Here is a 24,698-nt window from a genome sequence, read left to right on the forward strand (position 1 = left end):
CCTCCACCGCTAATCTCCTCACCGTACCTCGCTCTCGCCTGTCCCACCGTCGACCCCCGGCCCATGTCCTCCCCCGGGCCTGGAATGCCCTCCCTCTGCCCATCCGCCAAGCTAGCTCTCTTCCTCCCTTCAAGGCCCTACTGAGAGCTCACCTCCTCCAGGAGGCCTTCCCAGACTGAGCCCCTTCCTTCCTCTCCCCCTCTCCATCCCCCCATCTTACCTCCTTCCCTTCCCCACAGCACCTGTATATGTTTGTACGTATTTATTACTCTATTTATTTATTTTATTTGTACATATTTATTCTATTTCTCTTATTCTGTTAATATGTTTTGTTCTCTGTTTCCCCCTTCTAGACTGTGAGCCCACTGTTGGGTAGGGACCGTCTCTAGATGTTGCCAACTTGTACTTCCCAAGCGCTTAGTACAGTGCTCTGCACACAGTAAGCGCTCAATAAATACGATTGAATGAATGAATGACTAGGAGCACCCCCTGGCTCCCCCGCAGCCAATAGGAGCGCTTCCTGGCTCCCCAGCAGCCAATAGGGGTTCCTCCTGCCCCGCCCCCCCTCCCCCACAGCCAATAGGTGCGCCTCTTGGCTCCCCCGCAGCCAATCGGAGTGCCTCCTGCCCCCCTCCCCCCGCAGCCCATAGAAGCGACCCCTGGCCCCCCCATTCATTCACTCATTCAATCGTATTTATTGAGCGCTTACTGTGTGCAGAGCACTGGACTAAGACTTGGGAAGTCCAAGTTGGCAACGTCTAGAGACGGTCCCTACCCAACAGTGGGCTCACAGTCTAGAAGGCAGTCAATAGGTGCGCCTTCTGGTCCCCCCCCCGCCCCCCGCAGCCAATAGGAGTGCCTCCTGGTCCCCCCGTAGCCAATAGGAGCGCCCCCTGGTCCCTCCTGTAGCCAATAGGAGCGCCGCCTGCCCCCCCCCCCCGCAGCCAATAGGTGCGCCTCGTGGCTCCCCCGCAGCCAATAGGAGTGCCTCCTGGCCCTCCCCACAGCCAATAGGTGCGCCTCGTGGCCCCCCCACAGCCAATCGGAGTGCCTCCTGCCCCCCCCACCCCGCAGCCCATAGAAGCGACTCCTGCCCCACCCCCAGCAGTCAATAGGAGAGCCTCCTGCCCCCCCCCCCCCCCCGCAGTCAATAGGAGCACCTCCTGGCCCTCCCGCAGCCAATAGAAGCGCCTCCTGGCCCTCCCGCAGCCAATAGGAGCGCCTTCTGGCCCCCCCTGCCGCCACTAGGAGCGCCGTCTGGTCCCCCCTGCAGCCAGTGGCGTGCCTCCTGCCCCCCCAACCCCGCAGCCCATAGAAGCGACTCCTGCCCCGCCTCCCCCCCAGCAGCCAATAGGAGAGCCTCCTGGTCCTCCCTTAGTCAATAGGCGCGCCTCCTGGCCCTCCCGCAGCCAATAGGAGCGCCTCCTAGCCCCCCCTGCAGCCACTAGGAGCGCCGCCTGGTCCCCCCTGCAGCCAATAGGCGTGCCCCCTGCCCCCCCGACCCCGCAGCCCATAGAAGCGACTCCTGCCCCTCCCCCCCCAGCAGTCAATAGGAGACCCTCCCGGCCCTCCGGCAGCCAATAGGAGCGCCTCCTGGCCCTGCCGCAGCCAATAGGAACGCCTCCTGGCCGCCCTGCAGCCAATAGGAGGGCCGCCTGGTCCCCCCTGTAGCCAATAGGCGTGCCTCCTGCCCCCCCCCCACAGCCGATAGGTGCGTCTCGTGACTCCTAACCCCCCCACCCCGCTGCACATAGAAGCGATTCCTGCCCACCCCCACCCGCAGTCAATAAGAGAGGCTCCTGGTTTCCCCCCCCCGTCCCCCCGCAGCCCATAGGGGCGCCGCCTGGTCCCCCCCGCAGCCAATAGGAGCGCTGCCTAGTCCCCCCGCAGCCAATAGGAGCGCCCCCTGGTCCCCCAGCAGCCAATAGGAGCGCCTCCCGGCCCTCCCACAGCCGCCTGGTCCCCCGCCCTGCAGCCAATAGGAGCGCCTCCTAGTCCCCCCGCAGCCAATAGGAGCGCCGCCTGGCCCCGCTCCAGCCAATAGGAGCGGCCGCGCGGCGGGCGGAGAGGCCAGCCGGAAGCGGAGGCCGTTCGTCGCCCGGGCGCCCGCCGCAGCCGGCCCGAGCCGGTCCGGTCCGGTCCAGTCCGGTCCGAGCCGGCTCCTCCGCCTCCTCCTCCTCCTTCCCCGGCCGTAGCATGGATGCGCAGGGCGGCCGCCCGCCCGCCCGCCCGCCATGGGTGAGCCAACGGCGCCGGGCCCACACGGCCGCCAAACACCACATCAATGGGGGCTTCTCTAATAATCGCCTTTACAGTCTTCTAGACTGTAAGCCCACTGTGGGGTAGGGACCGTCTCCATCTGTTGCCAACTTGGACTTCCCAAGCGCTTAGTCCAGTGCTCTGCACACAGTAAGCGCTCAATAAATACGATTGATTGATTGATTGACTTCCTAAGCGCTTACTACAGCGCCCTGCACACAGGAAGCGCTCAGTAAATACGACTGAATGAACGTGCTGACCCTTAACCTATTTAATAATAATAATAATGGCATTTATTAAGCGCTTACTATGTGCCATGCACTGTTCTAAGGTGATCAGGTTGTCCCCCGGGGGGCTCACAGTCTTAATCCCCATTTTACAGATGAGGGAACTGAGGCCCAGTGAAGTGACTTGCCCAAAGTCACCCAGCTGACAAGTGGTGGAGCCGGGATTTGAACCCATGACCTTTGACTCCAAAGCCCAGGCTCTTTCCATTGAGCCACGCTGCTCCTCTGTTTATTCAGACAAGACCTCAGTCAGTCGTATTTGAGCGCCGCTTGGGAAGCAGCGTGGCTCAGTGGGAAGGGCCCGGGCTTTGGAGCCCGTGGTCGTGGGTTCAAATCCCCGCACCGCCACTTGTCAGCTGGGTGACTCTGGGCCAGTCACTTCCCTTGCCTGGGCCTCAGTGACCTCCTCTGGAGAATGGGGGTGAACCAATCAATCAATCGTATTTATTGAGCGCTTACTGTGTGCAGAGCACTGGACTAAGCGCTTGGGAAGTACAAGTTGGCAACATAGAGAGACGGTCCCTACCCAACAGTGGGCTCACAGTCTAAAAGGGGGAAGAACAGCGGCCTCTTCTCAGTTGGGTGACTTTGGGCGAGTCACTTAACTTCTCTGGGCCTCAGTGACCTCATCTGGAAAATGGGGATAAAGACTGTGAGCCCCCCGTGGGACAACCTGATCACCTTGGAACCTCCCCAGCACTTAGAACAGCACTTAGAAATGCCATCATCATCATCATCATAACAATCACCATCACCACCATCCTCCTCATCTTCATTTCGGTCAAGCGCTTCTCCTTGTGCTGTGCCCTGCTCTAAGCATTGCGGGACATTCAGACTCATCAGGTTGGCTGCATAGGCCTCACACTGGCTCAGTGGAAATAATAATAATGATAATGGCATTTGCTAAGCACTTACTACGTGCAAAGCACTGTTCTAAGCACTGGAGGTGATACAAGGTGATACAGGGTGATGAGGTTTCCCACAGGGGCTCACAGTCTTCATCCTATTTTACAGATGAGAGAACTGAGGCCCAGAGAAGGGAAGTGACTCACCCAAGGTCACCCAGCTGAGAAGGCACCACTGTTCCCTTTAATAATAATAATGATGGCATTTATTAAGTGCTTACTACGTGCAAAGCACTGTTCTAAGCACTGGGGGGGATACAGGGTGATCACGTTGTCCCACAGGGGCTCAGTCTTCATCCCTATTTTACAGATGAGGGAACTGAGGCCCAGAGAAGGGAAGTGACTCACCCAGCTGAGAAGGGGCCACTGTTCCCTTTAATAATAATAATGATGGCGTTTATTAAGTGCTTACTACGTGCAAAGCACTGTTCTAAGTGCTGGGGGGGATACAGGGTGATCAGGTTGTCCCACGGGGGGCTCACAGTCTTCATCCCCATTTTACAGATGAGGGAACTGAGGCCCAGAGAAGGGAAGTGACTCACCCAAGGTCACCCAGCTGAGAAGGGGCCACTGTTCCCTTTAATAATAATAATGATGACATTTATTAAGTGCTTACTACGTGCAAAGCACTGTTCTAAGCGCTGGGGGGGATACAGGGTGATCAGGTTGTCCCACGGGGGGCTCACAGTCTTCATCCCCATTTTACAGATGAGGTCACTGAGGCCCAGAGAAGGGAAGTGACTCACCCAAGGTCACCCAGCTGAGAAGAGGCCGCTGTTCCCTTTAATAATAATAATGATGGCATTTATTAAGCGCTTACTACGTGCAAAGCACTGTTCTAAGTGCTGGGGAGTTTACAAGGTGATGAGCTTGTCCCACGGGGGGCTCACAGTCTTCATCCCCATTTTCCAGATGAGGTCACTGAGGCACAGAGAAGTGAAGTGACTTGCCCAGAGTCACACAGCTGACAAGTGGCGGAGTGGGATTTGAACCCATTACCTCGGACTCCAAAGCCCGGGCTCTTTCCACTGAGCCACGCTGCTTCCCAAATGCCATCATTATTATTCCCAAGCGGCGCTCAAAAGTAAGCGCTCAAATATGACTGATTGAGATCTCGTCTGAATAAATAGGTTAAGGGTTAGCACATTCATTCGTTCATTCAGTCGTATTTATTGAGCGCTTACTGTGTGCAGAGCACTGGACTAAGCGCTTAGGAAGTACAATTTGGCAACAGAGACAATCCCTACCCAACAATGGGCTCACAGTCTAGGAGACTGTAAAGACTATTTGAAATCTAGAAGCACATTGATAAACATAGATATGCCCAGTTTCATAGTTCTATTATGCCTTGCTTTTAAAAGTACTTTTCTTCACATCAGTTATATGGAAAGTACAGCGTATATGGTCCGGTAATTCCGACAATGTACCGCTCTTATATTAACCACATTTTGTATTTCGCAGAAACAAGTTCGTACAAGACACCAAAGAGGCCAATGAAAACAAGGTTACGGTCTTCTGCCTTCAGTTCCCCTTATAACGATACTGATGCTCAACAGGAAATATTTTGGGATCCAAGTTCTCCAACTACGTATAAATTAGGTAACTTGTTATTACAAAAACTGTTACTGATTGAATGGCCTGTTCTGAATTCTTACATAGGGCTTCTTGCAGGTAAATATTGGGGGAATTTTGTGGTCACTGTAGTATGGTGATTACTATTCTCTAGTAAAGAACGCAGGAACGAATTTTAGCCCTAGAAATTACATTGTTTTTTCCAGATGTCACAATACTTAATGATTTCAAAGCAGCATTTTGTGCCTTTTATAGAAACCTCTCTTTGTATTTTTTTTTAGATAAAAGAAGAAAGAAACAAGCTGACAGGAAATGTACCGTTGAAATTTCAGAAATTGTTAATCGAATTGCTCCTCAGGTAAACATCATATCAGGGATACTTTGCAGTTTATGTACACACAGATTTAACAGTGGTATTTGGTAAGCACTTACTATATGCTAAGGCCTCCACTAAAATCTGAAATAAATAGTATATAATCAGATTGGACACAGTCTTGCTGCCTATCAGACTCACAGTCTGAGGTCGAGAGATACCCTATTGCGTGAGGCTTTTGCGATCAGTATCAGCCCAAGGCCAATCCACACCTCTTCCCTCTTAAACTACTTTCCTTAAAACGTTGAGGGCCTTTGGAAATCATCTTAGTTCTATAATTTGTCAAGTGAAATATTGAAAAAAACTTCTACTTCCCTTCTTTCCTCTGCGGTTCTTGGTACTGATGTAAAATATTTAACTTGAAGTATTCACTCTTGCCTTTATGTAGTTTATATCATCTGTTCGTGGACATAGTGAGGAGAACTCGTAACAGAGCGGTCTGCTCCCGTCACTTTGTTTGAAATGAGTATAGACCAGCTGAAGCTTATTAAAAATCAGTTAAGATCTAGAGACCAGCTAAGCTAAGAACGGCAGGTGATGATCCTTTAGGAGGGCAAAATGAAGACTGCGATGACTTTGGAGAACCTCCTTCCCCTCCCCACAGCACCTGTATATATGTACGGATTTATTACTCTATTTTATTTGTACATATTCTATTTTATTTTGTTAATGTTTTGTTCTCTGTCTCTCCCTTCCAGACTGTGAGCCCACTGTTGGGTAGGGACCGTCTCTATATGTTGCCAACTTGTACGTCCCAAGCGCTTAGTACAGTGCTCTGCACACAGTAAGCGCTCAATAAATACGACTGAATGAATGAACAGTACTGAAACAGTGATGAGGGTGTGGCGAAATTGGGTGTGAACCAGGGGATGAGTGAGCCGTAAAAAAAGAAAAACATGAGTAGATCTAGGAGGCTGCATCACTTTCTTCCCACGGAATTTAAAAACCATAAAGTGAGCTCCATTAAAGATAGCTATGTGTCTGACCAGCTCGTGGTATAATAAGTGGCACATCGTAAGCACTTAGTGGACATCACCCTTATCACTAGATGGTCCGGGAGCTGATTTTTGTACTCTGAAACCGGGTTTCATAGAGGAGTGGTCACCCTTTTGAATTTTGATCACCGCATCAGCCACTGGACTGGTGCCTTATATATCGAGGGCTCTTCGTAGGTAGGATTCCCGTGGCAGGGTGACTAATTTACATCACTGAGGTACTGGCTGACCTAGATTCATTCCTGCAGAAATAGGACAGAGATGGACACCTAACTCAAATTCCTGAGGAGGATCAGTGCCCAGACTGATTTGCAACAGGTAAATTTTCCTTTCTCCAGTCCCCCAGCCCCCGGAGGGCTTCACTTTACCTCCTCTCCTCAATCTCCAGCAAGCAGTTGGTCTAAGTATAGGCCACCGGTTCACACTCTTTTAGCTCAGCATTTGATCTAGGGACGTTTCTTGTGGGTCCTGGGAAGACTTCTACTCTTCCCATTTGGGAACACACATCGGAACACGATAGCTGCTCTTAAGGAACTTTCAATCTAATGGCCGCATCTTACTCAGCCGTATTCTAATCCTCTTGGCAGGGTAGCCCGTACATATTTTATAGTGCGTCTGCTATTTTATATGAAAGCCTGTGTTGTCAGATTGCAAGGAACTGGAATCGACAGGCTGTACCGTAAAGGACAGAGATTCATTCATTCGATCATATTTATCGAGCGCTTACTGTGTGCAGAGCACTATACTGAGCGCTTGGGAAGTACAAGTTGGGATGTGATCTGGGTTCTAATGGCAGCTCTGCCCTGAACTGCCATGTTACTTTGGGTAGATCATTTAATGCATGCTTTAGCTTCCTCAGCTCAAAAACAGCATAGTGCTTTTTTCGCTCTTTTGAGGTTGAAAAGAGATACTTGCTGTAAAGTCACTTTGGAAAAACGAGATCACTCGATAACAAAAGGTCGGAGGGACTTGACAAAGTATTTTAGCGGTATTTTCGTACGCTGCCATGGATCAAAATGATCAGGCGACTAGTGTGTCAAGAAATAGCGTTCATGCAGAATCGTTAACAGTCTACACTGAAATCCGTCTTGGGTTTTTTTTAAAAAGCTAAAGATTTACATTCATTTGGACTGTCCTGGATGCTCACCTCAGCGTGAGTGACCCCAAGTCCCCTTCCACCCTGAAGCTGAATATACAGATCTGCTAAATTTAGTTGTCCTAAAAGATGAGGATGGATCTTATCTGTCACAACCAAGTCTGAGTGCCCATCCTACCCACTTAATTCTTTCGGAACTCGACATTCTGCGGTATTAGATCAGCCTAGCATCCCAATAACAAGACATTGCCAGCCACCTTTCTAAAGAGCAGACTCAATTCTACCAGAGAATGTGCCTTGTTTCAGGTAAAATATTGTTAGAGAATGTTTACAGCGTGGAACCGGGAGTCAGAGGACTTTTTTTTTTTTTTTTTTAATGGGATTCGTTAAGCGCTTGCCCTGTGCAAGAACAGTGTCTTGCTGTGTTGCAGTCACTCTTCTAAGCACCGGGGGAGATACAAGGTAATCAATCAATCAATCGTATTTATTGAGCGTTTACTGTGCAGAGCACTGTAATCAGGTAATCAGGTTGGACACAGCCCATTCCCCACATGGGGCTCCCAGTCTTAATCATCCCCATTTTACAGATGAGATAACTGAGGCCCGGAGAAGTGAAGTGGCTTACCCAAGGTCACACAGCAGACAAGTGGCAGAGAACTAGGATTTGGGTTCTAATCCCATCACCACCACGTGCCTGCTGTGGGATGGTGGGCAAGTGACTTCAGTTAGCTTCTCTGTACCTCTGTTACCTCCTCAGTGAAATGGCAATTAAATATCCCTTCTTCCCCCCTTACCTCCGTAAGACTACGGGCCTCATGTTGAGCAGAGACTGTCCAGGCTGCTTATATTGCATCTGTCCCGCTGCCTAGTAAGGCGCTTGGCACATAGCACTTAAATATCACGATTAGTATCATGAGCCTGATTGTATACTGTGGGATCAGAAGAAATGGTTTGTGCCCGCAAACACTAATGCGTAGCTTTAAATGTGGCAAGTTTTTCTTAGAAGAAAAATCTTGTAAATCAGTAAATACGATTGATTGATTTTGTAAAGTGATGATCCTTGTTTTATAAGAGAATTGGGCATACTTCATTATAAATCAGCATGGGCTCAGTAGTTTAAGAGCTTTGGGAAAAACAAGGCAAGATGTAAAACATTTTTGTTCTCAGAGGCACTTTCATTCATTCATTCATTCAATCATTTACTGAGCGCTTACTGTGTGCACAGCACTGTGCTAAGCGCTTGGGAAGTACAAGTTGGCAACATATAGAGACGGTCCCTACCTAGCAGCGGGCTCACACTTTCAGATTCTCATGTTTCAAAATCACTAATGAAACTTTCACACTTGTATTTCCTATCGGGTTTCTTTCAGTTCTGATAGTGAGCAGTTTTTCTCTCCGTTTCTATTTTCTTTGTTTTCATACTACGGGTTTTTTTTTTCCCCCTTTCTTTCCTTGTGTTTGGTTTTTGAATTTTTGCTTAGGCTGTTGCTTAGTCCTGAGCATTCTGAAAGTTCTTTCTTGTCTTCAGACACCTCAGAGCCGAATCCAAGTTGTTTAATGTTTAAAATCAAACCTCCCATTAATACTATCATTCATTCAGTCGTATTGAGCGCGCTTACTGTGTGCAGAGCACTGTACTAAGCGCTAGGAAAGTACAAGTTGGCAACATATAGAGACGGTCCCTACCCACAGTCTAAATCAAATATACTTGTCTAGATTTTCCGTGGTGCTAGAAACTAGTTGCTAGCATTGTCTAAATTACGGAGTTATAAAGGTATCGACTTCAAACTCTTGGAAAGAGGCAGAAAATAAAAAAAGTCTTCTCTGCTATAAACCTAGAGTAGAACTAGCCCAGTCAAAACAACTCTGTTACTCCTAGCTCTGCATTCCACGTTCAGCATGTCATAGAAATGTATTTAACAAACAGTTCATTAGTTAAGAAGCGTTTGTGCCATAATACCACTTTCCTTATACGTTAACAATGGAACTTCATTAATTGTGGGTTTCACATAAAATGAAAGAAGCACAATAAAATGCGTTTGGGCTGGCCAGCCAAAATAGTGATAGAAAGATAGCTGAGTAAGGTATTGAATCTTCCACCTAAATGGGCTGAAAGTAATAACTCACACAGAGAAGTGGCAGCAAGTTACAAGCAGTAGCTTGTAGAGTAAAAGGAAAATGAAGAGTGAAGTCAGTTTGAATGCCTGATGATAAACAGAAAGGTTTTTAATTTGGGCCTTTCCCACTAAGTACTTCTATATGTTATCTGGTACAATACCAACCTCTTTTAAAAGCAGTATATGATTTTTGCCTTTGGTCTGATGAATATAGGACATTATTTGTGTAACGCTACTTACTTGAAAGTTGAAACATTTTCCAAGATTATTTCCTCAATTCTTTTTCAGTTATCAGAGGACATTTTTATTTACTGAATATGCATTTCCATCTCTGCTGTGGTTTGGTTGATTCAGTCTATTCTTTCCAACTTTACCTCAAGGTTTTTATTTTCTTGTGGGTGGCCATAACCTACGTAGTCTCTTCTATGAAGTTGATGTAGCAGTTTTCAAGAGTCCGTGTCAAATGGAAGTTAGTAACTTAAGCTATCACTGAACCGCTCCCTTAAACATAATGAACTTGAATGAGAATGGTGACTGTTACCTTTCAGGTAGAGCCAACGCTTCTCTACCTTGTGTTTTCTTTAAACAATTTAGATATAACGTGATGGAAGAATAGGGAACCCTCTCACCACAACATGAGTCGGTTTGGGATACAAAGTAATCTCCAAGTTGGGTAGATTCAGTGTAGGAAAAAGTGGTTGTGCCTGAATCTGTGCACTCATTCTGTCAATCATATTTACCGAGTGCTTATTGTATGCAGAGCACTGTACTAAGTGCTTGGGAAGGAAAAAGTCAGCAACATTCACCAAGGAGTGATGCCGCAAAGCTTCCCAGCCCCTGCTTCGGCCTCACTGCGCTGTCCCGTTTCTTGGCATTTCGTAACTCTTCGGATTATTACAGTAAAATAACAATGAATGGAAAGAATTCTGCCACTGGCGACCGTAAGCGCCTTGTGGTTAGGGAACATGTCTCCCAACTCTTTGTCGTACTCTCCCAAGGGCAGTGATCTGTGCTCTGTAAATACCGCCGAATAATTGATTGGAGGGCATAATTTATAGGAATTTGCATCAAAAACTCGGTCGCGGTAATGTCGAACCGTCTACCCTCTAACCCGTTACTTCCCACTGAAGCAGTGGTTACCACAGTGTAGTTTTCCTCAAACGTGGATTCCTCAAGAACCCAAGCCGTGTGCTCTGGGGGAACTGGGTGTACTCCACCTGGAAATTTAGAAAGTCCTGGATTCCTAAAGCTGCCTGCTCTTTTGTAATTATGCACTTTCTTGATAAATGCAAGTGTGTTAAGACCCATGTAATTAAATGTAATTTGCATTAGAAGTTCAAGAGTTATTTCGAAAGTATGAATTAGGCAAGAAATATTTCATTTTCTGAGGATTGACTATGGTGAAATTTAACATTACCCAAGTAAACAATATAGGAAACGTGATGACTACTTTCTCCGAGACCTGAGTGGGAGAATCCTTTGTGGCTAAGTACAAGCACTGCCGCTTAACTGCTCTTCCGTGTAGTTTTCCTCTGGTTGATATCCGTCGTGCATTCCACACATGCTTCAGATAAACAGATTTCCCCGCATGTATACCTGACTAGAATGTATCTAGTCAGGAAGCAGCGTGGCTCGGTGGAAAGAGCCCGGGCTTTGGGATCAGAGGTCCTGGGTTCAAATCCCAGCTCTGCCAATTGTCAGCTGTGTGACTTTGGGCAAGTCACTTCACTTCTCTGGGCCTCAGTTCCCTCATCTGTAAAATGGGGATTAAGACCGTGATCCCCATGTGGGACAATCTGATTACCTCGTATCCCCCCAGCGCTTAGAACAATCCTTTGCACATAGTAAGCGCTTAAGAAATACCAAAATTATTATTATGTATAATCCCACAACCAGAAGGGGACACAAATACGAGTGTAGTCGCTTGTTCCCAGCCTTTCCCAAGGCCTCGTTTTCCATTCTACCCTTGTTTCTCTACCGTCTGATTTTGCTTTTGGCCTTGATTTCTATCCCATTCTCCCCCATTCTTGGTACTTTGCTATTTACACCAGGCCCAGCATCAGCTGTGCCCCCTCTTACTCTGTTTCTGTTCAGCCTAAGTCCCTCTCCAGTCAAAGGAGAGAATTAGTCGGCTAAGGGAACATGAGGGAAATTTGTCGTGGAGGAAATGCCTTTGGGAACAGTTGGCTCTCGCTCCGTCTCAGTGCCAACTTCCCACGCTCCCCCTGTTTTAGCCACCTTCACTAAATCTTCTCCTTCATTTTACAAATGAATCAATACTGCATTTCAAGAATCCCTGGGATTTGCTTAACTATATAATAATAATAATGGCATTTGTTAAGCGCTTACTATGTGCCAAGCACTGTTCTAAGCACTGGGGGGGATACGAGGTAATCAGGTTGTCCCACATGGGGCTCACAGTCTTACTCCCCATTTTACAGATGAGGGTACTGAGGCACAGAGAAGTTAAGTGACTTGCCCAAAGTCACACAGGTGGCAAGGGGTGGAGCTGGGATTTGAACCCATGACCTCTGACTCCGGAGCCCGGGCTTTTTCCACTGAGCCATGCTGCTTCTCAGCATCGGTGTATATATATATATAGATAGATAGATAGATATAGATCTATAGATATATCTCAGTATCAGTATATATATATATATCTCAGTATCAGTGTGTGTGTATATATATATATATATCAGTATCAGTATATATATATATATATACACACACACTCAGTATATATATCAGTATATATATATACCTCAGTATACACACACACACACACACACACACACACATATATATATATATATATATATATATATATATATATATATATATATATATATATACACACACCAGTGTTTCACTTTCCTCTTTCCCAGGTCCTATTTTTCTAATCACGACTTCCACACTTTTGCTTCACCTCCGTACTTTAACCCCCCCCAGTCACCAGTGGCACCCCTGTACCTATAAAACATGCGTACTCTTACTGTGTAAGCACTTACTCATCCACATATACATCTCCCCAATCTCTTTTTCCCTTCTACCTGTAAATGAAACAAAGACTGTTCATTTATTTTGAAAAGTTAACTTCTACTTCTGGGTAGTTCCTATCTCCGAAATACCCCCTCCACCCTGAATTTTTTTTTAATTAGAATCCAGCGCTTAGAACAGTGCTTTGCACATAGTAAGCGCTTAACAAATGCCATCATTATTATTATTATTAATGGAGAACATCATGTTCTCCATATGTGCTACTTTGTTTCTTTTTTTTTTTTGGTCATTTTTCATGAAACAATTGACCAACCCTTTCTCAATCTTCTTCAACCAAATTAATAACACCGTGCCCCAAATATTTCTAACCTCCTACATACACTTAGACTCTTTTGCTTATTCTAATGAAATTTCTTCCTTTGATTCTTGGAATAGACAGCTTTCACATACTGCTGTCTTGGTCACAACATTAACCAAGACATTCTGAGGTTTTGATTTGTTAGTACCATTACTTAGTTGAGCAGTGAATATTGCTCTATTGGACCTTCCCCATTTGGCTGGATAGTCTATTTGGAAAGGGCTTACTCTGTGCCAAGCACTGTGTTAAGTGCTGGAGTAGATACAGCCATATCTCACAGTCTTAGGGCTCGTGTCCTTATTTCGAATTTGCAGAACAGAATAGTTTGCAAACGAATTCGCAGCAGCAGTGTGTTCAACCTGACCACAAATCTCAATTTAGCCAGAACAGCACTGGATTTCTGCAGGTTATCCCAGCAGTTTTAGAAAACTCTGAAGGTGTCCCAGCTAAACTGGTCAGCTCTCCTTGGTGGAAAAAGCACAGGCTTAATAGTCAGAGGCTGTGGGTTCTAATCCCTGCTCCTCCACTTGTCTGCCGTGTGACTGTGGGCAAGTCACTTGACTTCTCTGTGCCTCAGTTACCTCATCTGTAAAAAGTGGGGATTGAGACTGAGCCCCACGTGAGACAACCTGATTACTTTGTATCTACCCCAGGGCTTAGAACAGTGCTTGACACATAGTACGTGCTTAGCAAATACCATCACTATTATTATTGTTATTATTATTATTATTGTTACTTAATTGCTAAGGGGTGTATACCCAGATCAGTTTGGGGTTTGAGGTACCTGTGCCTTAGAGTGCTGGGACTATTTAGTTCCACACTTTCCATTTCTCCCACCACATGTCACCGAAAGGGAAGGGGAAGATGTGCTAACTTGGGATGGTGTCCCAGTTTTCAGTAAAAACAATGGTGAGTTTAAATTATTCATAATTTAAGCAGTATGCATTTATGTTTTTTAAGGATGAGAGACCAGTCAAAGACACCCTTCTAGACATTTGGATGGGTGAGGATGCTATTCCGTCCACTCCTAGTGTAGCGAAAGGAAGGTCCCGCACGAAAATCAGCTGTACGAGGTACGTTAAACTTTGTTTCTCTTTAACATTCTGGAGCCAAGTATTTATTAAAAACAATAGGGAGGGTGTTATGTGAATGCAAATGCAGGACTGTGAGCCCACTGTTGGGTAGGGACTGTCTCTATATGTTGCCAACTTGTACTTCCCAAGCGCTTAGTACAGTGCTCTGCACACAGTAAGCGCTCAATAAATACGATTGATGATGATGATGATGACTAATGCTGGTTTAGTTCCGTGCTCTAAAGTGGGAAGTTCAAAAACATTTAGTGAGCAGCAAATGCAAAATCTTGGGGTCTTTATGCTGTGGCTTCCAGAAGTACTAGACGAAACATCTGTTAGTAGAAAAATGTGCTAAATATAGCTAAAATGATTGTTTTAACAGTGCCTGGGACCTTAATTTTTCAGGCTTAAAGCACAAAATGGTGAAGAGGAACTTATGAAGTTGGCCAAGCAATTTGATAAAAACATGGTTGCACAAGAAGCAATCCAGGAACGAGACAATGAAAGCCATGATTTTATCCAGACAGGTTTAGAGACAGAGACTTTAAATAACCATACAGATGATGCACAGACACAGGATCTGCAGTCATTCCCTGATGAAGTTCCTGAAACAAGTATCACTTTATCCTTAAAGGCAAGGAAAGAGACCTCCGACAACGCTGCGGCAGAACGTTATCCGAATAACATTCGGAAGGCATACGATCCAAACACCGAAGCAGCCCTTACTGCCCTTTTCGATAGCTCTACCCAGAAATGTAGTGGATTGTTAAGCCAAGATCTGCCAGATGTTTCCTCAAGTGCCAGTGTTAGCCAGAGAACTAAAAGCACTCTAGTAGAGGAGAAACAAATGAACCCTGAGGAACCCACTGCTGTAGATTTACCTCAGAAGGAAAGCACGACCACAACGGTTACTTCAAAAATGGACACTGTAGCAAAGGCAACACCAAAAGCATCGTCTACATCCAAACCATCAACTTCCAATAAACCTACTCAAGCTCATCCTAACAGTGACTTTGACGACGACTGGGAAGACTGTTTCCTTCAACACAGCTCTCTGGAGATGCAAATGGCTGAAAATCCCGAACTGACGACCCCTCCTACACGTTCCCTCACAGCTCATCCGGAGGCCAACAGTGCACCTACCTCCATCGAGGGTAATGAAACTGAAGCAAGGATAAGTAGAACTACAGTAGTTGGGGTAACGGATATCCAGGATGTCACTTCAGAGACAAACGGCAGAGCTGCCAGTGGGACCGCAGAATCTCTCTTTCCAAAGAAGCCACCTGATGAAGATCAAGTTGTGGTTCCCCATGGCGGTAATATTAAAACCGATGAGAAAACCGTCCACGTCAGAAGCATCCCAAACACAGTTAGCGGTTCTACTTCGCCTAGTCCACTGGGTTCAAAAGTGAATCCTAAGGAAGATAGTAAACCTGAAGTTGGTCAGAGTAGGAATGCTTCTAGAAGAGAATCTACTTCAGCTTCTGGACAACGTCAACTTCAAGATAGGAGAGAGAGAAAAAGCACATCTACTGTTTTCCAGAATTCTTCATCCAATGCATCGGCTAATATAAATTCGTACTGCTCAAGTAGAGCTCCTAAAGACACCCGGTGTCCCTTCAATCAGAGTGAGACAAAACAGCAGTCTCCCGTGGGGTTGGTAAGCTCCGGTGAAGTTACAGAGAGACGTCATAAACCAGAGAGCTGGGAATTAAATGACGTGGATGATGATGTGCTGTACCAAGTGTGTGACAATGTTGAAAAACTGACGAAGCAACAGAACTGTCAACAGGAAAGTAAAGACAGTGAGAGCGTGCAGAAAGCCAGCGATATTTCCAACACGGGTTCCGATAAGAGTCTGACTTCATCGAAACCAGGACGACGGCCTAACCACCAGTTGATAGACAAACTTAACGTGCACCAGAATGTCTCTTCTCTGCTAAACAGCTGCCAGTCAGAGAGCTTAAGTACAAGTGGCGATAAAGTGAACTGTGGAAAATTGGTTACTACGAAAGGCGTTTCCACAAATACGTGCACCCAGCTGAAGAATCCACGTGGTCAGACCCATAGTCAGCATGTTTCTGGGAACGTGCCAGTGAAAGTGAACGCATCCTGTTCAGTTCCTATCCATCAGTTGACCCCAAATGTTCACTTGAACCAAAACGGTATTTCTTCTTCAAGAACTATCTCCTGGTCAGAAAGGTTACGCCCAAATGGGAACGGAGCACACTGTGGAAACTCAGTAAATACTCCGTGGATTCCCAAAGCCACACGTGCCCAATGCAAGAATCTACAGTATCAGCACTTCAGCGAGCAGATTTCTGACAATGTTCCAGTGCGAGTGAACACATCCTGTTCCACTACTACCAATCGTCCTTTTTCACATCTACAAGAAAGTGGTAATGATCCTAAACGAAGGACCAGCAGTGTGCCAGGTTATGATGGACAGTTACTAAATCAGAACCTTTCACATAAGAGAACAACCCCACCTACAACCTATGGTAATAAGACATCAGTTGTACCCCCAAAGTACACTTTCACAAAGATTGAAAATACTCCGTTTCAAGTTCATTCCAGTAGTGGTATCAAAATGGTACCGCAGACTTTAAAGGAAAGTGCAGATCAATCCACCGAATCTTTACCTGGGAAGCACTCAGTTCCTCAGAGTCACTGTTTGAAAAGACAACTTTCCGAATCCTCCACGAGGGCTTCCTCAGGTACGCCTTAAAGAGTTGTAATTTTCAAATGTATTGCCTTATTCTTAGAAATTGTGCTTGCCTCCGTGGAAAGGTGTGACATGTCCATGGCCATCAGTGACTAAAAGCAGTGCCACTATTCAGAATATCCTGATGTTCAGCTTGCATACCAAAATCAAGAATCCTTCAGTGCTTAGAACAGTGCTTTGCAATCAATCGTATTTATTGAGCGCTTACTGTGTGCAGAGCACTGTACTAAGCGCTTGGGAAGTACAAGTTGGCAACATATAGAGACAGTCCCTACCCAACAGTGGGCTCACAGTCTTTGCACATAGTAAGCACTTAACAAATACCCTCATTATTATTATGTAGCAGATCTAAAGACTTCATTTTTCTCAAAAGACTGTTGATTCTTTATGGTGAACATCAAAATGTATTTAAAATTGTAGTGGGATGGAACTGTATGAGTGACCTAATAGATAATCTGAACCTTGGAATTATGACTGGTATCGTGTGGATGGTCTTGCAAGATCATCAAGGACGGGGAATATTCATTCATTCATTCAGTCGTATTTATTGAGCGCTTACTGTGTACAGAGCATCATCATCTTCAATCGTATTGAGCGCTTACTGTATGCAGAGCGCTGTACTAAGCGCTTGGGAAGTACAAGTTGGCAACATATAGAGACAGTCCCTACCCAACAGTGGGCTCACAGTCTAAGAGCACCGTACTAAGCGCTTGGGAATATGTCTGTTTATTGTTATATTGCATTCTCTCAAGTGCTTAGAACGGTGCTCTGCAAACAGTAAGCGCGCAATAAATACGATCGATAGAACTTGGTGATCTAGAAATAAAACACATAGCACTGTAGTAGCTCCTCAGCCCTCCTTTGGTCATATCCAAGTTTCTGATTATGGCCTTTGAAGCTCATGAGCTAACTACCCTTCCTCCTCTCCCCTCCCTCAACATGACTCCTTTGATCTCCCACTTTCAATTGAGTTAAACTTAGTAATAATAACGATGGCATGTATTAAGCGCTTACTATGTGCAAAGCGCTGGGGAGGTTACAAGGTGATCAGGTTATCCCACGGGGGCTTCACAGTCTTAATCCCCATTTTACAGGTGAGGTAACTGAGGCACAGAGAAGCAGCTTGCCCAAATTCACACAGCTGACAACTGGCAGAGCCGGAATTTGAACCCAGGACCTCTGACTCCAAAGCCCGGGCTCCTTCCACTGAACCACGCTGCCCTTTGCCCAGTGACCAGAGGTTTTTGTGGTTTTTTTAAACCGATTCACTTGAGTTCAATTTTTCCCAAATGTATTTCCTCAAGTATCTCGTGAAGCCCTTCTCCATTTTCTGACTTGGTGCTCTGAGAACTCTAGATGAGCCTCACCTGAAAATCCAGCACAGCCTTGGCAGTGAGAAGGACCTGGGTTCGAATCTCAGCTCCGCCACATGCCTGCTGTGTGGTCTTGGGCAAGTCACTTTACTTCTCTGTGCCTCAGTTACCTCATCTGGAAAATGGGGATAAAGATCGTGAACCCAGTGTGGGACAGGGACTGTGTTCCACTTCAGCATCTTGTATCTACCCCAGCACTTAATACAGTGCCAGGCACAGAGTAAGTGCTTAACAGATACCATTATTAACACGATACATTTTAAAAACTACTCCAAACTCAGCTACTTGCCATCTGCGGTTGAAATTACCTCATTCGGAAGGACCGGTACAATTTGTGTTAGGGTTTCCTTGAAGCGGACTGTTGACTGTCTGCCAAGATGTCTCTGTAAATTGCATTATTTGCCTGCTGGCAATATTATGGATTTTGGTTCACGGAATTAGCTTTCCAGAGCAGTAAACAGGTTTCCTTGATAATTATACATGCGTGAATGTGTTCATAAAATGCTCTACTTAGTATGGTCTTGTATGAAAAGGGGGCAGTTAGTCGAGACACCTGATTGCTGGGTGGGTCAACAAACCCATTTTACTTCTAATGAAGTGAAAGAAAGGCTACCCTATTGTGGAACCTCTCTTGATATAAATATGCTAATGAACTACTTATTACTCGTTTTACAATTGAATACCCAGTTCCGGTATAGATAGAGAATCAGATGGGTTCAGAAACCAAATTTCCTACTTATAAGATTGCTCCTATGAGAAAATTGGTTTTGTCTTCTAATAATAATATATAATATTAATATTATATACAATATTATTATGGTATTTGTTAAGCGCTTACTATGTGCCAAGCACTGTTGTTTCTACTCAGAGTGCTTTTTAGCAGTTTTTTTTTTAATTGGCATTTATTAAGCGCTTACTATGTGCAAAGCACTGTTCTAAGCGGTGGGGAAGTTACAGGGTGATCAGGTTGTCCCACGTGAGGCTCACAGTCTTCATCCCCATTTTACAGATGAGCTAACTGAGGCACAGAGAAGTGAAGTGACTTTTCATTCACTCATTCATTCAGTCATATTTATTGAGCACTTACTGTGTGCAGAGCACTGTAAGCGGCGTGGCTCAGTGGAAAGAGCCCGGGCTTTGGAGTCAGAGGTCATGGGTTCGAATCCCGACTCCGCCACGTGTCTGCTGTGTGACCTTGGGCAAGTCACTTCACTTCTCTGAGCCTCAGTTACCTTATCTGTAAAATGGGGATGAAGACTGTGAGCCCCACGTGGGGCAACTTGATCAGCTTTATCCCCCCCAGCCCTTAGAACAGTGCTCTGCACATAGTAAGCGCTTAACAAATGCCAACATTATTATTATTATTACTAAGCGCTTGGGAACTACAAGTTGGCTTGCCCAAAATCACACAGCTGACAATTGGTGGAGCCGGGATTTGAACCCATGACCTCTGACTCTTTCCACTGAGCCACGCTGCTTCTCTTGCAACCAGTTGTGTTGCAAGCCCAGAGACCGCCTGTTACCACTGTTGAGCCGTGATGAATTGAGTGATTTATTATGAAACAAGATTTTTTTGCTTCCTTTCCCATTTTCTTTTGAAAGGTCACTGTCCCAGATACATACAGTACTTAAAGACGGAAAAACAGAATAGTGGTCTCCAGGTTTCGTGTGGTCACCGGTGACCTCATGGGTCTCACCTCAGGCCCGTCAACACAAAAAAGGGTAGAGCAGCTCTCTGGGATGCTCTTCTGCAAGGAAGTGAGGCAAGATGTGTGTGAGGGCACCAGAGGCAGCCTGTATTTCTCTGGACAGGAGAAAGGAGCAAGATCAGTGGGAAAGCACCTCTGTGATACCTTTCCAGCTTTAATCTCTTATTCAGCGGGTGTTCAACAAACATTCCTGCTGCCAAAGGTACACAGTCCAACCAGAGGCTGGTTTTCTGTTCCAAAAAGATGGCCCTCCTACTTTTTTGCCAATAGTGAATTCAAAGAAATAATCTTAGTTTACCCACCCTGCAAAATAAAGGCTAATTATTTTTCCGGAGACCTGCTATGTATCCGTGGCTCAACTCACGATGCCTTCTAGCATCTGCATCCTAGAAGGTGAACTGGGCCTAGCCTAAGGAAGCAGCTTTAATCTCTTACTCAGCGGGTGTTCAACAAACGTTACTGCTGTCAAAGGCACACACACCGGCCAACCAGAGGCTGGTTTTCTGTTCCACAAAGATGGCCCTCCTACTTTTTTGCCAATAGTGAATTCAAAGAAATAATCTTAGTTTACCCACCCTGCAAAATAAAGGCTTTTTATTTTTCCGGAGACCTGCTACGTAGCCGTGGCTCAACTCAAGATGCCTTCTAGCATCTGCATCCTAGAGGGTGAACTGGGCCTAGCCTAAGGAAGCAGCTTTAATCTCTTACTCAGCGGGTGTTCAACAAACGTTACTGCTGTCAAAGGCACACACGCAGGCCAACCAGAGGCTGGTTTTCTGTTCCAAAAAGATGGCCCTCCTACTTTTTTGCCAATAGTGAATTCAAAGAAATAATCTTAGTTTACCCACCCTGCAAAATAAAGGCTTTTTATTTTTCCGGAGACCTGCTACTTAGCCGTGGCTCAACTCCCAATGCCTTCTAGCATCTGCATCCTAGAGGGTGAACTGGGCCTAGCCTAAGGAAGCAGCTTTAATCTCTTACTCAGCGGGTGTTCAACAAACGCTACTGCTGCCAAAGGCACACAGTCCAACCAGAGGCTGGTTTTCTGTTCCACAATGATGGCCCTCCTACTTTTTTGCCAATAGTGAATTCAAAGAAATAATCTTAGTTTACCCACCCTGCAAAATAAAGGCTTTTTATTTTTCCGGAGACCTGCTACGTATCTGTGGCTCAACTCCTGATGCCTTCTAGCATCTGCATCCTAGAGGGTGAACTGGGCCTAGCCTAAGGAAGCAGCTTTAATCTCTTACTCAGCGGATGTTCAACAAACGTTACTGCTGCCAAAGGCACACAATCCAACCAGAGGCTGGTTTTCTGTTCCACAAAGATGGCCCTCCTACTTTTTTGCCAATAGTGAATTCAAAGAAATAATCTTAGTTTACCCACCCTGCAAAATAAAGGCTTTTTATTTTTCCGGTGACCTGCTACGTATCTGTGGCTCAACTCCCGATGCCTTCTAGCATCTGCATCCTAGAGGGTGAACTGGGCCTAGCCTAAGGAAGCAGCTTTAATCTCTTACTCAGCGGATGTTGAACAAACGTTACTGCTGTCAAAGGCACACAGTCCAACCAGAGGCTGGTTTTCTGTTCCAAAAAGATGGCCCTCCTACTTTTTTGCCAATAGTGAATTCAAAGAAATAATCTTACTTTACCCACCCTGCAAAATAAAGGCTAATTATTTTTCTGGAGACCTGCTACATATCCGTGGCTCAACTCACAATGCCTTCTAGCATCTGCAGGTTCAAATCCTGGCTCCACCAGTTGTCAGTTGTGTGACTTGGGCAAGTTACTTAACATCTCTGTGCCTCAGTTACCTCCTCTGTAAAATGGGGATAAAGACTGTGAGCCCCCTATGGGACAACCTGTTCACTTTGTAACCTCCCCAGTGCTTAGAACAGTGCTTTGCACATAGGAAGTGCTTAATAAATGCCATCATCATGATTATTATTATTATTATTACTATTATTATTATTATTATCTGCATCCTGGAGGCTGAACTGGGCCTAGCCTAAGGAAGCAGCTTGTTGTCTCCATGAAAAACCGCTCTGACTACGACCAGATGGAAAGAGAGCAAGGATGGAGAGGAAGAAGGTGGCAAGTAGAGAAGCAACATGGCCCAGTGGAAAGAGCCCGGGCTTTGGAGTCAGAGGTCACGGGGTCAAATCCCGGCTCTGCCGATTGTCAGCTTTGGGCAAGTCACGTCACTTCTCTGTGCCTCAGTTCCCTCATCTGTAAAATGGGGATTAAGACTGTGAGCCCCCGTGGGACGACCTGATCACCTTGTAACCTCCCCAGCGCTTAGAACAGTGCTTTGCACATAGTAAGCACTTAATAAAATGCTATCATTAGAGATGAGGGGAACCATTTGCCCCCAAACCCTAGGGCCCAGTGAGGACCAGAACAGGGTGGAGGATGGGACATTTCTCCTTTATCTTTCTGCTTCCTCTATCCTTGCGCTCTCTCCTCTCTTCCTCCCTCTCCACCCTTTTTCTTTCCCAGTGCTGCTCCTTTAATAATAATAGTAATAACAATAATAATGATGGCATTTATTAAGTGCCTTCTATATGCAAAGCACTGTTTAAAGCACTGGGGAGGTTACAAGGTGATCAGGTTGTCCCATGGGGGGCTCACAGTCTTAATGTTACAGATGAGGTAACTGAGGCCCAGAGAAGTTAAGTGACTTGCCCAAAGTCACACAGCTGACAATTGGCAGAGCTGGGATTTGAACCCCTGACCTCTGACTCCAAAGCCCGGGATCTTTCCACTGAGCCACGCTGCTTCTTCTAGACTGTGAGCCCACTGTTGGGTAGGGACTGTCTCTATGTGTTGCCAACTTGTAGTTCCCAAGCGCTTAGTACAGTGCTCTGCACACAGTAAGTGCTCAATAAATACGATTGATTGATTCTTTCCAAAGTTCCACCCCAATACTCAAGTGAAAAGTCGACCCTGCTGTGTGTGTCTCTGAAGAAGGAGCAGATTGCCTTCTGACAAAAAAGATGAAAAAAATGAATTTAGATTTTCACCCTAGCCAACCCACCCTGAAATTTGAAAAGAAGCACATAGGACAAGGGACTGTGTCCAATCTGGTTATTTTGTATAAACCTGTTGGTATATTCTTAGTACAGTGCCTGGCGCTTATTAAAATCTTAAAAAAAACACTTGTTTGTTGGTATAAACCTGTCAATTAGATACCTTATTAGGCAGGTCAACTACTAAACTTGCATGGATCGTCTTAATACTTTCCGGTTGAATTTGAAACCTGTAAACTACTTGTTTTTCACTTTCAGGGACCGAAGAGGAAAGTAAAAAATACTCTGAAGAGCAAATTCAAAGAAAACGGCAAGAAGCGCTAGCACGAAGAAAATCCAAATTACAGAGCTCCCTGGGAAATTCTCCTACTTAATTTCTCGGACTCCCGAGTTAGTGGTTAAATCATAGATTGAAAGTCTTCACATCTATCTGTGATAGGAAATGTTGGTGGTTTCTTTTGTTTCTCTGTGAGAAATGTAATGCTGAATTATAAGCATGGACTTCGATTTTATGATGTAATTAAATCAGTGTTTACAATTGTAAACAGCCTTCTCTTCCAAAATGTCTGTCCATATAACAGAATTTGTTAAGTTTGGATGGGGACCGATGTCGGAATTCACTGTTAGTGGTCGATTATTTTTGTTCTTGACTGATTTGGCTCTAACTACGGTCCCAATTCCTTCCCCCAGTGGCTTCTTTCTCAACTCCTAAAAGATCACGTTCACGTGGCCCAAAGCAGTCTTTTTCCAATGCCCGCAGTTGGTTCTTGTTGAGCTTAATTGCAAGGCTATGGGTGAAGAGGTGTGGAATCTGGGGACGTATTCAAGACCGGAGGATGGACACGAGCCAAATTCAGTGCCATGCTTACTGTAAATACGCAGGCGATGGGCCCAGACTTTACTATGTGCTGAACACGTGTGAGCTTTCTTCAATCACTTACTCACCTAAATGTTCCCGATGACAATGTGGTTGATAAGAGAATGCGTGGTTGATAAGAGAATGCATGTCATGGTGGAGAGCAGAAAAAGGGTGAGCAAATTAAGTATATAATAGGAGATCGAAAACGAAGACTGCTAATAAATGATTGCTAATGTCTGGAAACTCAGGAAAGAAAGCTGTGTCTTCATTCCTATTGTGCATCTTGGAAAACCATTTCAGATCTGAATATTTGGGATAGATACTTCCTGAAAGATGTGTCCCCGAAAGCGGTAATGTCCAGAAAGGTTACGTGGTTGCGGGGATGCTATTCTACAGAAGACCGGGTTTTCCCTTTTTAATATAAATCGCTACGCTGCTTAAGCTTTAGGTCTTTGTGGATGCTCTTGCATTTTCTTTCGAGAGGAAAATAAAAATAAAATTTTTTTAAAAGCTGCATTGCTTGGTAATTGAGAACTTTTGCTAATTAACTTTAGGAAATTATTTGTAGTAAATAAGACTGTTTATTTTTCGCATCTTCATCTACTATGTTCATTCACTCATTCAATCGTATTTATTGAGTGCTTACTGTGTGCAGAGCACTGTACTAAGCGCTTGGGAAGTCCAAGTTGGCAACATATAGAGATGGTCCCTACCCAACAGTGAGCTCACAGTCTAGAAGGGGGAGACAGAAAACAAAACAAATTAACAAAATAAAATAAATAGAATAAATATGTACAAATAAGAGTAATGAATACGTACAAACATATATACATGTATATATGCTTAATACATGCAGAGCACTGTACTAAGCACTTGGAAAAGTACAATATAACAAAGTTGGAAGGCACATTCCCTGACCACAAGCTTACAGTCTAAAGGGAGAAAAGACTAAAGGGGTCTTGTCATCTTCCA

At 45.3% G+C, this 24,698-nt stretch overlaps 1 protein-coding gene across 2 annotated transcripts; it reads left to right on the forward strand.

The window, feature by feature from the left end:
* Window positions 1–2,162: 2,162 nt before the first annotated feature.
* ETAA1 (ETAA1 activator of ATR kinase) lies at window positions 2,163–23,971 on the forward strand. Of its 2 annotated transcripts, XM_038751432.1 has the most exons (6): window positions 2,163–2,238; window positions 4,913–5,050; window positions 5,305–5,381; window positions 13,920–14,032; window positions 14,438–16,749; window positions 23,126–23,971. In XM_038751432.1, the coding sequence occupies exons 1-6, from the start codon at window positions 2,235–2,237 to the stop codon at window positions 23,239–23,241; spliced, it is 2,760 nt and encodes a 919-aa protein (XP_038607360.1). In that variant the 5' UTR covers window positions 2,163–2,234; the 3' UTR covers window positions 23,242–23,971. The 2 variants fall into 2 exon arrangements, with proteins under 2 accessions (XP_038607360.1, XP_038607361.1); XM_038751433.1 differs by lacking the exons at window positions 2,163–2,238; window positions 4,913–5,050; window positions 5,305–5,381 and adding an exon at window positions 6,645–6,709.
* The last annotated feature ends 727 nt before the right edge of the window (window positions 23,972–24,698 follow it).

This window comes from Tachyglossus aculeatus, chromosome 9 (assembly GCF_015852505.1).
Source record: "Tachyglossus aculeatus isolate mTacAcu1 chromosome 9, mTacAcu1.pri, whole genome shotgun sequence".
NCBI classification, from domain to species: domain Eukaryota; kingdom Metazoa; phylum Chordata; class Mammalia; order Monotremata; family Tachyglossidae; genus Tachyglossus; species Tachyglossus aculeatus.